Source organism: Tachypleus tridentatus, chromosome 8 (genome assembly GCF_004210375.1).
Source record: "Tachypleus tridentatus isolate NWPU-2018 chromosome 8, ASM421037v1, whole genome shotgun sequence".
In the NCBI taxonomy this organism is placed as follows: domain Eukaryota; kingdom Metazoa; phylum Arthropoda; class Merostomata; order Xiphosura; family Limulidae; genus Tachypleus; species Tachypleus tridentatus.
In genome coordinates this window covers 150,812,771-150,829,085 of record NC_134832.1, presented here as the reverse complement: position 1 = coordinate 150,829,085, position 16,315 = coordinate 150,812,771, and the positions used below count along the sequence as shown (strand labels likewise).

Here is a 16,315-nt window from a genome sequence, read left to right as displayed (position 1 = left end):
GGCCATGCCGGGCCCACTCTTGAGAGAAAAAAAAAAAATGAATGAATGATACACAATTAAATAAATCTGTGTATAAATATTCAACTGGTATCAAATAATATAAAAGACAAAAACAACAAATCAGGGCACCAGGTTAATGTGTTTTAGAGCAAAGTTACAGTAAAATTTCTACTGTTCCCACCGCTGGAATAGAACCCCGGATTTTAGCGATATAAGGCAGTAAGTTTAAGGGACCAGCAATGTTATCCCCCCTTCATAAAATGGTATAACTACCTAAATAAGAAGGGTACATGAGCGTGGCAGAGGGGGAATGTAGAATAGGTTTAAACATAACAAAACCTAGCAACAACATATAAATAAATATAATAGGTTAACAACGTAACAAACATATCAAGATAAACATAATAGGTTAATAAACGTAACAAACATATCAAGATAAAGATAATAGGTTATTAAACGTAACAAACATATCAAGATAAACATAATAGGTTAATAAACGTAACAAACATATCAAGATAAAGATAATAGGTTAATAAACGTAACAAACATATCAAGATAAAGATAATAGGTTAACAAACGTAACAAACATATCAAGATAAAGATAATAGGTTAACAAATGTAACAAAATCCAACAAGATATCTAGTATGCAAAAAACAACAACAATACAAGTGAGATTATAACACTGTTCAATAACAATACAAGTGAGATTATAACACTGTTCAACAACATTTTTAGGACACTGATTTCAAACATTTAATCCAAAATCTACAATATATTATAACACCCATGTACTGCCTTACGGTAATAAATGTTTTTTTCGAATTTCGCGCAGAGCTACACAAGAGCTACCTGGGATAGCTTTCTCTATTTAGTAGTGTAAGGGAAGGCAGCTAGTTATCACCACCCACCGCTATCTGTTGGGTTACTCTTTTACCAACGAAAAGGGGATTGACTCACATTATAACGCCCCCACAGCCGAAATGGCGAGCATAATTTGGTGTGACGGTGTTTCGAAACAACAACTCTAAGATTACGAGTCGAGCGTTCTAACTACCTGGCCATGGCAGACAGTATACATTTGGACTATGGATGGCTCAGCCTAGAAGTGATTAGTTTTTGGAGAGTGAATGCTACACTCAGATCATGAAAAAAAATTCCATCTGCTAAGATGAGGCCCGATTTTTCGTAATATTTTGTTTTAGTCACAAATGACTGGATTTTGATTAAATCTAATGGACATATGTTAGTATTTCTCCTTCATAACAACAGATATGGACATATTATCTTGATTATTAAGAGACTAATATGATCACGCTGAGCTCTACTGAGTGACCTTTTAGTTAAACAAGTAACTAAAGTAAAGTTAGTAGAATTAAAACTTCAGTAAATATCATTTGAACCAGAAACATAATATCTTCGATTTTGATATATAAAGATCTTGAATCTTATGAGTAGCTTTTGGTCTATTAATAACTGAAAGGTCACAAGTATGACGAAACAAGATACAAATGTTGTCCGATATAAAACTGACTTTAGTTTTAATTTTAGACAGACAAAGACATTTAAGGTAATGAGAAGGTTTACTTACATAGAAAACTAATTAGCTTCTCTAACTGAATTATAAAATAAATGCATCAAGCATCTTGAATATTTGTAAATCGAGCCAGGGACAGAAACATTCTTTATGCCTATAAAGATAGCAATTAAAATATCACGTAAATAATACTAGTGATTCACGTATATAATACTAGTGATTGACATATATAATACTAGTGATTCACGTATATGATACTAGTGATTCCGTTATTTGATACTAGTGATTCACGTATATAATACTAGTGATTCACTGGTATGATACTAGTGATTCACGTGTATGATACTAGTGATTCACGTATATAATACTAGTGATTCACGTGTATGATACTAGTGATTCACGTATATAATACTAGTGATTCACGTGTATGATACTAGTGATTCACGTATATGATACCAGTGATTCACGCATATGATACTAGTGATTCACGTATATAATACTAGTGATTCACGTGTATGATACTAGTGATTCACGTATGTGATACTAGTGATTCACGTATATAATACTAGTGATTCACGCATATGATACTAGTGATTCACGCATATGATACTAGTGATTCACGTATATGATACTAGTGATTCACGCACAGATAGCCCATTGTGTAGCTTTGTGCTTAATTCCAAACAACACCAACACTATCGTAACTTTAAAAGAATAAAAACGTTATTTTTTTCAAAACTATATTTCTACCCAATATTGAAAAAGCGACCAGAAACGTCACCTTGAAATATAAAGAACAACAATATTTAGTATATCATCCTATCGTGTCACTGATACACAACAGGCGTGGCTGGCACTAGATTTATAATATATGAGGTTCCCATGTTTTTTGTCTGTAGAATGCTTGAACTACTTTTGAGTTAGACATGAGATAAAGTTAGTTCTACGAGATTTTTTTTTAATTTCCTTCTCCAAGTATTCTTCCTAACCAGAAGAACACTGTATTCTAGTGGATTATGTTGCGATATTCACCCTTCTTTACGATACCATCAAGTTTGATTGTGTTTCACTTTTGAAACAAACATCCCTTTACCTTTGAGCACAATGTTTCACTGTACACTTCTGGAACACAGAAACACCCCTCTACCATTAAACATCATGTTGAAACTTATTTTCCAGAGTATCCAAACAAACCTCAAGTATATCTCATCCGCTTTTGTTTTTCTAACTTTAGAAAGGCCAAAATTCTTTACAAGTGAAAGTTTAGGCATTCTAATGAACACTTTTTTATGTTTGTGAACTCTTCTATTACTTAATATAATATTATGCACATACTTAATTTCTCAAGGTGTTTCAACTATGTTTGATGATAAAATGGTGTTATTCTCTCTCAAGATTATTTCTTTCACGTCCTTTCCTCTAATTAAACATTAAACTTCCACTTGTAGCTAATGTTTTCTGAGATGGTACTTACTGTTTGATCAACGTATTAACTTTTGGTTCATCATATAAATCGATAATTGGTTATTTTCACTTCCTTATTATGTTTCTACTTTTCCCGGTTTCAGTTTAAACTGGTTAAAATTAGAAAATAATTGGGTCATTGATTTAGTGCCTCAATGGGCATTCACGCAGGTCATTTGAAACAGATGTGGAAAATACATGACTCGTTATTAAAATTTGTCACAACAGTTGACGTACCTTTAATGTCCTGATGATATTTTCTTGGGAAGTGAATAATTAATTTTACTGTGTGTAGATGTTACAGTAACAAAGACATTGATAATGTTTTACCAACATTAGATCACCTTGTTGCAGTTTTTCTACGACACTCAATAAAACACAACACAGATAAGAATTTAAAAAATTGTTTCTGCCTCAATTCATAAAACTTGGTAAAGTTATCGAAAAATTATCTTTGTATAGTAAAACTATTACTTTACGCTCAACATTTACTTGCTGTAGATGTAAGATATTTTACTTTTCCAATTCTGGCCAAGAGAGGGCACTATAGAGAAGCTAAATAATGGTTTGGTTTGTTTTGAATTTCGCGCAAAGCCACTCGAAGGTTATCTGCGATAGTCGTCCCTAATTTAGCAGCGTAAGACTAGAGAGAATACAGTTAATCATCGCCACTCACAGTCAACTCATGGAATACTACTGTGGGATTGACCGTGCATTTTAACGCCCTCACTGCTGAAAGGGCGAGCGTGTTTGTGTGATGGGTGATTCGAACCCGCGACCATAAGATTACGAGTCGAGTGCCTTAACTACCTGGCTATGTTGGGCCACCTAAATAATGTCCATTGAAAATTTTACAATCACGCACGATACTACGTATATGCACAATCACAAATTGACCAAAAAGAATTTTCAAAACACTATCATACTAGTGGCACAGAAAACGAGATGCTAAACATTAACAAATATATATATTTATTTGGGTAAGATATGATATACTTTGAAAATAAAGCTGGTTTACAAAGTGCCAACAATAAAATTGTTTTGTTTTTTTTTAATTTCGCGAAAAGCTACACAAAGCAGTGTAAGACTAGAGAGAAGGCAGCTAGTCATCACCACCAACTCTTGGGCTACTCTTTTACCAACGAATAGTGAGATTGATCGTCCCATGGCCAAGTGGGTTAAGACGTTCGACTCGTAATCTGAGGGTTGCGGGTTCGAATCCCGGTCGCACCAAACATGCTCGCCCTTTCAGTCGTGGGGGCGTTATAATGTTGCGGTCAATCTTACTATTCGCTGGTAAAAGAGTATCCCAAGAGTTGGCGGTGGGTGGTGATGACTAGCTCTAGTCTTATAGTGCTAAATTAGGGACGGCTAGCACAGATAGCCCTCGAGTAGCTTTGTGCGAAATTCAAAAACAAACAAACAGACTTAAGTTTATGTAAATTATGTGATGGTTTTCTTCCTCATTTGTTTGTAATAATTTTAAACACAGATATCCAACTAACATTTTGTCACGAGTTAAAACTGAAAATAGATAATATTTTCATGGAAAGATTCATACAAAGAATTCACTCGAAATTTGAAAAACAAAATGTTAGCAAGAAAGCAGGATGTCTCTATTGGGATAAAGACGAAAAACATGAATAGCGCCACAGGTGGCAATTAGTATGAAATGTACACGCACCAAAACTTCTGTTTACACATATATTTTATGTAAAATAATTGACTGAGCGTATGAAAAGTAGCAAGAATAATGTTGTTGTTTTTTCTGTTGTTGTTGTTGAATTACGCGCAAAGCTGCTTGATGGCTATTTGCATCAGTAGTGTCTAGTTTTGGAATGATAAACTAGTGAAAAGGCAATAATTGAACACCATCCACCGCCAACGTTTGATTCACTCTTTCAACAACGAATAGTGGATTGACCGTAACATTACAGAGCCATCACGACTGGCAAGGTTCTCACTGTACGAACCAAACAGGCCCATTCTTGTATCCTTGATTCGCCATTTCTCACCCTGCACCCTCTCTTCAGTGCTGTTTGTCATGTTGATTGTGCTCTGGCTTGTCGTAAGATGTTACAAAATGTGGTCTTCATACAAATGTTGATATTTTATTGGATTAATTTTGTTTGATTTCCGAACCATACAACAAAACTGATTGGTCGTTGCTTACACATTTTCCTTTCCCTGCTGACGGTTTCTGAATTTCAGATTTGTTTCTGGAAAGATACTCTAATAATTCTTGTTCTAACCTAAACGTTCAAAACAATATCATCATTACTGTCGATGAATCTCCTACATACATATACATAATATTATACATTCTTGAGTTGGACATTGATATAAAAAAAATTGGTGCTGAGAAAAATACAGATGTAGAGGGTAAAACTAGTTAAAACCAGGAAACTCATTAGGCCTAAAAATATAATTGAAAGCTCGCTCGATTGCTGGAAATGTGTCAATTTAAAATCTAATTCCTCTTAATTAATCGTGTAATAGGGGTTAGACGTCTGTAAAGAGAGAATTTCCGAGTTTACGTTGCCCACGAGGTCTTTCGTTCACTGCTAAACTTCATCATCTGAGCCGAACCTGTTTTAATGAAAGGTTTGTACAGCGGTATGTCTTCGGATTTACAACGCAAAATCAGGGGTTTGATTCCCCTCGGTGAGCTCAGCAGATAGCCCGACTTGGCTTTGCTATAAGAAAACACACAAACACACATGAAACGTATGTCAAAATATGTAAGTACCTCGAGATGGGTAACAAAAGTTTATATGAAAACTCGGTAGTTTTAACTGTGCGAAAGTCTCATTTGTTATGTTAAAATACTGGACTTTAATTCAAATAATATATATTTTAATTTTGGAATTTACTTAACTATAAAAATATCCATTTTACTTTTACAACACTGTATATTTGATTGTCAATAGCCACCCCACATAATTGGTCAAATATCTTTCTTGTCGTTAAACGTTTTATTCTGAATGTGAAACAAACTAACACGAGTGACTCTGGGCTGAAAGGTTACATTGGTTTATTTCTACTTCCAACATTCTACGATTTCACAGATACCGGAGTGTGCGAACCACATCCCACTTAGAAAGAAGATAAAAAACAAAGCTCCAGTTACCAGATCTTTAAATAGCAGATTTGTGCATGGTAGTTTTTATCCCCAAACTATTGTGTCTTTAACTGCGCCTGAAACCTTGTTTTTAATGTGTTACACTTTGTTAATTATTTTAAGTGTATTGAACCAGTTAAAGTAGTCACGCAATAACGGAAAGGAAGTTACTATCTTATAGCGAATTATATTTTTAATATCCTCACATCTGAGAATTATTGTCCACAGATTTCATGAACACCTTTACAGGTTAAGAGAATTACAAGTAGCTACGTAGTTGTCTACAGGTCGTTAAAATAAAATAGTTTTAAAGTTTCAGCCTAACATTGTATGAGGAATGCTGAATGTTTAAAATACAGCAGTATTCTATATGGCCCTGCATGGCCAAGCGTGTTAAGGCGTGCGACTCGTAATCCGAGGGTCGCGGGTTCGCATCCCCGTCGCGCCAAACATGTTCGCCATTTCAGCCGTGGGGGCGTTATAATGTATTGATCAATCCCACTATTCGTTGGTAAAAGAGTAGCCCAAGTGTTGGCGGTGGGTGGTGATGACTAGCTGCCTTCCCTCTAGCCTTACACTGATAAATTAGGGACGGCTAGCACAGATAGCCCTCGAATAGCTTTGTGCGAAATTCCAAAACAAACAAACAAAACAAGTATTCTATATGTAGAACATTGTTACAGTATAACAAGAGTATGACATATGTTAATACATGGAGTTTGTTCTCAAGATGGTTGGTACGGGTATTAAAACTTTAATGAAAATACAGTACAGAACAACGTTTCGACCTCTTTAGGCTATCTTCAGGTTAACAAAGAGAATGTGATATCGTTTTTTTATAATTATTATCTGCCACAATGTAACACAATTATGCCGTTTTTCAATATGTCAACTTGCACATAATTTTCTATTGTCATTACATTGCTACAGTATAACACAACTATAGTATATTCCACTTTGTATATATATATAGTTCTTGAATTTGTAAATAAACTTTATTATATTCTATTTCTACATTATGCTGGGTTCACACTAATCACTGAACCCTTCGAGTTTTAATGTCCTTACAAGCCAACACTTTCAATACTTTATTGAAATAATTGTCTGTTGTTGTTTTGTATGACACGTGACGCAGGTCCACCTTACAACATCAGTTTCAGTCAAAAAACATTAACCTCACGGGTCAAAAAAATTGTCACCGTCTTCGCTAGTAACCAATACCACTGCAGGAATTATATAGTAGTTACTGAAAGCGTAAGTTACGAATTTCCATCACAATAACTAGTGAGAAAACTGCTTTGGTCGAGCCAATGACACCACCCATGGAATTTTGGAAATCACTGTTGTTGAATACATCAAGGTTTCTCAGCTTTGTTAGTGTTCAAACTTCTACCCAGAGGACCACAAACTCTTCCCCATGTCTGTCTATTGTCTGTATTTGATCTTTGGGGACCTGGGAAAGTCAGATGTTTCTACCTAGTCCTCTCGTTTGGCCTATACCGTTAAGGCCCGGCATGGCCACGTGGTTAAACCACTCGACTCGTAATCAGAGGGTCGCGGATTCAAATAACCGTCACACCAAACATGCTTGCCCTTTTAGCCATGGGGCCATTATAATGTGAAGGTCAATCCCATTATTCGTTGGTCAAAGAGTAGCCCAAGAGCTATGTAACACAACTAGTTTCATAAGTAAAGTATGTAGAAAGGTCCTTATGTAACAACAACTATTTAAACAAAAAACAAACTTTATTGTTTAACGCTTTCCATATAGTTTTTAGATACATCATCCACCCCACACACCCCAGACAACAAAACCTATAAGATGACCAGCTGAGAAATAAACATCGAACCAATGTCAGCTTTCATCCATCTGACGAAGTCAAAGATAGAGTTTATCAAACAGTTGAGTTTTATATAGTTTCAAATGTGGAAGATGTATTCGTTGAAGATCAAGTCCTCACTGGACTACCTGTTGTACTCATTACAGGAAATGGAACCTCAAATAAAAGAATTGTGAAGCCTACTCATTACGGGAAATGGAACCCCAAATAAAGAATTGTGAAGCCTTTAGCTTCCGTCCACAATAACTTTTCAAAATACCAGTATTAATTGAGTGACGAAGTCCCAGCCTCGTATTAGTTCATTAATAGCGAGATTGCTTTGTTGTTTACCCGTTCAAACTACATGACACTTACGGTGTTTTTTAGTCCATTTCAAATAACTATTTAGATATGTAAGCTACTTTATGTGTGTGCATAATATTTTGTCATACCACAAACTCGATATTATACAGTGAATCAGCTGTTTGATTATTATATTACAGAGTAAGTTGAATAATAGCCATAAGGCTTAACGTTAGAATAAGTTTTCATCTAGTGATTTTAAGATATCAAAAGTTTAATACAATTTATAAAGCCTTATTTTGAGCAAAGTAACCAACTATTTTAGTATTAAGATAAAGCATTTATCAGTTGATTAATCAATAAATGAATGGCAGGATAAAGCTTAAGATTAGTAGCAGCCTTAATGAAGCTAAGCGTAATTAGTCTTAGATTATATTTATTTACAATGTTTAACAGCACAATTATGATGCTTTTTGTAATTGATAAATAAAATCCTTATTAAAAGAAGTGAATGTATAATTTGTTTAAAACTTTGGTTATATAAGATCATAAGTTTACAATAGACTTTCTGTGCTGTGGCCACGGTGAGAATCGAACTCTGGACTTTAGTGTTAAACTTAATGACTGACCAATCAATTCGCCTAATTAAGGTATTAGATTGACATTGGACGTGTTGCATCTACCAAAGCTCCAGTAGAGCAATTAATCATATTTTTAAAATAAATCCACCCAGCAGTTAAATAATATCACCATGTTTCTGAAAAGCGACTCATTTGTCAACATCAATATCCATGTACTTAAAACCAGCATTCATTACAAATACACTGAGTGTTTTCTTACTTAACTTATCATTTTCCCTAACACTACGAAAATAAGGTCGCCATTCCTGAAGAAAGATCCACAAGAAGAAATTTGTCTGTGTTGAATGCCGAGCAAAGCTACACGAGGGCTATCTACACTGTAGTTTCAAATTTTGAAGTTAAACACTAGAAGGCAGGCAATCAGTCAGCACCATCAACTGTCAACTTTGAACTACTCTGTAACTAATGAATAGTAATACTAATTGTTAATCAGTCACCAAAAATCAGAGCGTTCTTGTTCGGTGACAGGATTCGAACCTGTCAGCTTATTATATTTGATTCTAAACTCAAGTAACACTTTATCAGCAGTACTCTAAGACTGATCTTCCACTCTGTAATACCCCACTCCCATATGTGGTTCAATAACAGGCCTGTATGCTTATAAAGGTAAAACAACAAACACAACCTGACTTCTGCAGGCGTGGTGGACACAGCGCAGATAACCTATTTTGTACTTTTGCGCTTAACAATAAACGAAACAAAAATAAATTATTAATTAACAGATTATTTATTTCAGTAGAATGTTTGTTGTTGCTTTTTATTGTATTCCAAACGATCAAAACGTTAGCTGACGAGTAACAGCTAGCAAGGCGACTGAAAAGAGGTGTTTCTCGTCACTTCAGAACCACTTAATAATAACTCAGAAATAAAAATAAGTTAGTTTCGAGCATGACGTAACTAGTGTGACTGGACTCGAAATGCTACGTTACATTACAAGAGTGACACCCAAATCCCACAATTCTTTTCCATATGCAAAATAATGATAAATAAATGTATTCGACAGTATATGCAATATGATTGTATATTGCGTTGTTTACAAGTCTCTGACATTATTATCAGATATTATACACGATGTGTGAATGTCTAGAGTTGAGTTTCTTTTCAATTCACTCTCATTTAAAGTTTCGTAATATTTTCTTGAAGACTTGATCATGTCACAACAGGTTAGAAACATTATCTGTTTTCATCACTTCTGTCTCTCTTGTAAAATAAGTCAAGTGGAAATTAATGCAGAAGACAGACCAGTGGCTAAGCGAAACGACTCAGGGCTTATCATGCTAAAAATCGGGTTTAGATACCCGTGCTGAGTAGACTTGAGCTTATCAACAAACGAAATAAACAGGTCATCCAGAAAGATTACATTATCCCGCCTGATCATCTGTTTAGGGTGTGGTTGCGTTTCTCTCTAAACATAACCAGTTTCAATATTCATACTATAAGTGTAGTATTGTCTTTGAGTGCTCGAAAAATTAAGTATTTCCGGAACCCAAAATAAACCGAGCACGAGGGCGTTCTGTGATAGTCTCTAGTAAAGCAACTTCACCTGAATATGATAGACAAAAAGAATTCCTAATAATAAATGTAAAAGCTGTAAATAGCCATAGTAAACTAGTACACAATTCCCTGTTTGTTTTGTTGTTATTAGACGAATCCCCGAACTTCTTCCGGTTTGGATGACAAGGCGTATAAAAGGAGAAAACCGTTTCGTTTTCATCACACAACAAGAAGTTACTTGACGTAAAAAGCTTGGAATATCCTTTAACGTCACTGATAATATGAAACTCGCTGTAAGTATATTTTCAACTAACACTCTCAGTGACTATTTCACTTATTAGCAAGTTATTGTTTCTTTTCGTTAAATGTTACCAAACTCTGGGGTCTTTGGAAGAGAACGCAATATTCAATGCATTTTTAAAATATCAGAGTTACTTGTTTTAACTGTTCTGTAACTCTGAAAGATCATTGCTGTATAAATACACATGGTTGTTTTTTTGAGAATTATTGAAATTTTATGGAATAATTATTCCAAGTGTTTGTCTTGACTCAGTTGTTATCTGTCAGGTCTGCGTATCGTCAGAAATTCGATCTCGCGATACTCCTGAACGTATTACTATACATAAAATGGCTGCCAATATCACCAGTTAATTAAGATATACAATGTTTGCAACACATTTCTTCATTGAGTATGAACATAAATGAACAGTTTCTACAATGTTTAAAACCTAATGTTAACCTCTGATATTTCAGCTTGGCCTTTGTGTTTTCGTGGCTCTCGTCGCCTCAAGCTTTGCTGGTTACCTTTATGGTGGAGGTGGAGGATATCTCGGAGGAGGCTATGGCGGGGGCTACGGGAGTGGTTATTATGGGGGAATAGGTGGTTTGGGAGGTGGCTATGGAGGACATTTGGGTGGCTATGGCGGAGGCTACGGAGGTGGTTATGGAGGTGGCTATGGCGGAGGCTACGGAGGTGGTTATGGAGGTGGCTATGGCGGACGTTTGGGTGGCTACAGACATGGTTACCACGGTGTCTACTGTCCCTGGGCTTATCCCGTTTATCCTCATTATGGCTATGGTCATTAAATCGTAAGTAACTTAAAAGCAGTTCAAAAAATAGTAAAATTCATTATAATTTAATTAATGTTACACAGTATTGAAACATATACTGATTATGTTTTTTCCTTTTTATCATTGGAACATTACTCACTGCTTGTTGTTTATTTGGACTCAAGATATCATTTTACTACTACACTCTCATGTTCCTGTGACAGTTTATCAAACTAATATTACTTACAAGTAACAAAGTTAGTTTTAAACCAGTAAAATTCTTTATCGGACACAGTTTGTTTCTCATCTTATACACGTGTCGTTTTTATTCTCTTTAGAGCTTATTCGATTGATTAAAAAAACTAAACGTCTATAAAGACGTAAACATAGCTATTACACGAGTAAGTCTTGTTCTCTGTCTTTTATCTAGAATTGTTCATTCAAAACAATATATTATTTGAATATTCTAATTATAAAATTTAAAATGCTTGTTTTAATACGTTATTATATTGTTATAAAAATTAAGTTTCAGTGTGTTGATTTTTGTCAGTTGTAATATTTTCATTCACTAGTAGACCGTTTAGCTCTCAAGAAAACTGTCCAATGAGAATCGCCAGATCTTTTTACGTCACCTCACTGCGACCAATCAAGACCTGATTCATCTAAACTGACGTTTTTGTGTGTGTGTTTTTCTCATTTAAATCCTCAGTGAGTGTTCAACTGTAAATTGAGATAGTCTTCAATAAAAACATTTTATATCCAAATATTTGTTTGCCTTATCTTAAAATTAAAACAGTAAATGCTGATAGACAATTACTCTAACTGTGTTTGAAGGTCTAACACATCCCAAAAACTTTGGTTATTCGCCAATACGACTATATCAGTTTATTTAATATTTAGTTGCTAAACAATTAATAACAAGTTAATAATTAAATATATGTGATTGTATAGACCATTAGCCACGACAAAGATTTATATCCGCTCCAAAGTCTTACTTAGCTAAGTTTTAATACGGTTTTAATGTTTTTGAGTGAAGCCATATTTAATACCAAAACACGTATTAACAAAAGCTGTACAAACTTTTATCTCATTTTCACTTTTCGTTTTTCTAAATTAAAACTTCATCTATTTGACACGAAAATTTACTTCAAATGTTTCATGAACAAAACTTTACTCTGAAGATGGATAAGTACAATCATTATTTATAATAAACGTTTACCGTTATTCATTTATTAGAAAGTTAGAAAGTGTTACACAAACTTTAAAACAGCAGTTTTTATGAATGATCACCTGGGTTTTCACACAAACAGATATATAAGACGATACATTTTATATTTACTGAAATATAACTTCAGTTACATGTATCGTGTTTTCAATGACTTATAAAGAAGTCGATATAAACACAACAATAACAACAACACAATTAGTATAACAGGGGTGTACTGTAAACATGTGTTATGTTCTCATACAAACACAAAACCAACACAAGCAGCAGGTTATAGGCCTACTGTAAACATATGTTATGTTTTTGATATACAAACACAGCAATAACACAGGTAGATTTTAAAGCTCTGTTGCAAACGCGTCATGTGTTCATACGCATAGATAAATTCTTGCGATAACTATTCACGTGATTTTAATATGAATATTAGTATACTGATTTGGGTTTAGCATCTTCTAAATAAATAAATATGTTGTTTTTGGTAAAATTCATTATCTAGTAGGCCCGGCCCTGACCAGGTGGTTAAGGCACTCGACTCGTAATCCGAGGGCAGCGGTTTGAATCCCCGTCACACAGAAAATTTTCGTCCTTTCAGCTGTGGGAGCGCTATAACGTTACGGTCAATTCCACTATTCGTCGGTAAACGAGTAGCTCAAGAGTTGGCGGTCGGTGGTGATGACTAGCTGCCTTCCCTCTAGTCTTACACTGCTAAATTAGGGATGGCTAGCGCAGATAGCCCTCGAGTAGCTGTGCGCGAAATTAAAAAAAATCAAACGAAACGGTTATCTGAGTAGAGAATTAGATTAGTATATTTGAAAGTATATATTATTTAGCTTCAGAAATATACCTCAGAAACAATTGATACGTTGTAGAAAAACCTGATACCACACTTTCACACTCAGGGTGTTCATTAATTCGCAGGTGTTTACAAACAATTGAAACAAGTTCTCTTTCAAGTATTTCCAGCAGTTTTTAACATGTTAGTCGGAGCTTAAAACAAGAGAACTGAAATAATAAATACATAATAATGTTCATAAATCGTCTGTTCGTTGAGACTTCGACTTCTCGTCTGTCCAGTGTATCAAAATTATTAGGCGAATATAATTTTGACTGTTCAAATCCACCTAGTGACAAACAACGGAGACTTATTCCTAATATCCCGTCCAGTTTGTGGAGAAATTAGCATTGAAAATATAATTTCCAATGTCATGGAACTTGATGTTTCTTCGTTCTGAGAAACATTATGATAAAACAATTAAAAGAATAGATTATTTGTGTTTTGAGCCTCATGATGGAAAAAAATGAGGTCTGTTATTCTGGATTTATGCATTAAACAAAGAATAAGTAAGTTTGGTTGATTCACAGTGACCGAAATCAGGAAGACATCTTGTTTTCATCTGTTAAACGTTCATGTGTTCTTAATATGACCACAATGACAGTAGAATAATTATATTTAGTGAAAGTTTAAATAAATCAAATAATTCAACAAATAGATTTTTAGTTGCATTAAAATACAAATGTACCTTCTAGCTGATCACGTTTATTTGTATGTATTGTGAAACTGATACCAGCATCCATAGCGGGGACATACAGATATTATTAATGTTGCAAAAGATTATGTAAATTTATGATAACATTAGATGCACACTCGTGACCTAACTGAGCGAATGAATGCCTTACCATTTTCTATGATTTTTGCAAGTGAATGAAAGATCTGAAACACTGACATGTCACCATTAAAAACATCTTGGGAGATCAATTTAAAATAAAGATGCGTGCAATGAAAAGTAGAAACTTTCACAGTTTCCTTTCTTCGTACCCTAAGGGCGCAATAGATTTACTGTTTATTTTGGACGGTCACATGCTTTGTAAATTGGCATCCTATCTCAGGAAATTAATAAGGCATCTGAATTCATTCTGAGATAAAAAGAAATAAGTGGATGACAAAAGAATTCAAAACCCGGAATAATAGAAGGTGGAAACGAAAGTAAAAAGTTTATTATGAAATAAGAACATACAAGAGAGAGCTATATTGTGCTCAAACATCTTTGATAGAGGTTCCATAAACGTCTGTACTGTTTACTTTCTTCAAACCCTCTCACCCCTTAATGAAGCATTATGTTACCTGACAACTCTTACAACAAAATAAATCAAACCACCTTTTCCGAGAATTGTCAAATGACGTCAGCAAAGTTACTTGACAAATAATTTAGCTTTCTATATGCAAAAACGGCTCGTTTGGGCTGAGAAAACACTTTACATAGAAGAGCGAACAACGTTTCGACCTTCTTCGGTCATCGTCAGGTTCACAAAGAAAGAGGTAACTGACCGGAAGCTGACCACATGTTTGAAAGGGGTTGTGTAACTGTGTGTCGAAATGTAGAGGGCGGTATTAGATGTTTGAATATATAATTTTATTTATTATATTAATATAGGTATAAAGACGTTCCTTTATATTGGTTTATTTTGGGTTTAAGTTGTTGTATAAGTAAGGCTTCTTTAATTTTACGTTTGTTTATGTTTGTTTCTTTATTTAGTATTTGAGTGTTTTCTATGGTTATGTTGTGTTTATTTGACTTGCAGTGTTCGAAAACGTGTGAAGGTGACTTTTTATGTTCTTTGAATCTGGTTTCCATTTTTCTACTTGTTTCTCCAATATAGAAGTCGTGGCAGTTATCACATTGTATTTTATAAATAATGTTGGTGTGGTGTTTGTCAGTGTAGTTTTTACATAGTATAGACCTCAGTTTTGTGCCGGGTTTTGTCGCCCTCTACATTTCGACACACAGTTACACAACCCCTTTCAAACATGTGGTCAGCTTCCGGTCAGTTACCTCTTTCTTTGTGAACCTGACGATGACCGAAGAAGGTCGAAACGTTGTTCGCTCTTCTATGTAAAGTGTTTTCTCAGCCCAAACGAGCCGTTTTTGCATATAAATTTCTCAACAAGTGGGTTTCTCGTCATCACTGATTAATTTAGCTTTCTAACGATCTTTAAAGCTCCACCTCGTGGCATTCAAGAGAAGTATATTCAAATAAAATTTGTACTTCCCACCAAAAACGTTATAATCCATCCCAGTCCTCACGTTATGCTTCAAACCATAAGTTTCGAAAATAAAAAGTATATATACTCAAATGTGTTTGGTAAGTTGAGTCTGAAAAGATGAATTGGAATGTTCTACTTCAATTCGTCTAATCGTAACGGAGCTATCAAGTGATTTCAATCGAAATTCTCCAACGATTCACATTTCTCACGTGTTTATTTACATCATTCGCAAGAAATAAATGACAAACGTTAGAGTAGAATAATCGCTAATAACATTGTTATAATTTTATTTTTTGATTTGAATACAAAACTACCTTCAGACACAAACACAGTATTTATAGTATTGCCTCTACATCCACATTATTGTCCAATAAGATGGTTCTAATAATTACTGAAATATAATTATTATGGCACCGTATTAAAATACAGTTAAATTTCAAATGATACGAACATCTTGAAATCAGCATATGGAGAATTATATTACTGTTCGTCAAGATGCGAACTCGTAACAGTTACTACACACCGTAAAAACATCATATGGCGAGTGCAATCATTTTTCATCATGAAGATGTTAACCATTAGGTTTAGCACGTGACACGTTCCTTAGGACTCGACAAAA

The 16,315-nt window shown here is 34.5% G+C and overlaps 1 protein-coding gene across 2 annotated transcripts; it reads left to right on the top strand.

Annotated features, from left to right (window-relative positions):
* Positions 1-10,542: 10,542 nt before the first annotated feature.
* LOC143224323 (uncharacterized) lies at positions 10,543-12,121 on the top strand. Of its 2 annotated transcripts, none has more exons than XM_076452715.1 (3): positions 10,543-10,671; positions 11,132-11,467; positions 12,004-12,121. In XM_076452715.1, the coding sequence occupies exons 1-2, from the start codon at positions 10,660-10,662 to the stop codon at positions 11,462-11,464; spliced, it is 345 nt and encodes a 114-aa protein (XP_076308830.1). In that variant the 5' UTR covers positions 10,543-10,659; the 3' UTR covers positions 11,465-11,467; positions 12,004-12,121. The 2 variants fall into 2 exon arrangements, with proteins under 2 accessions (XP_076308830.1, XP_076308829.1); XM_076452714.1 differs by having other exon boundaries at positions 12,001-12,121.
* The last annotated feature ends 4,194 nt before the right edge of the window (positions 12,122-16,315 follow it).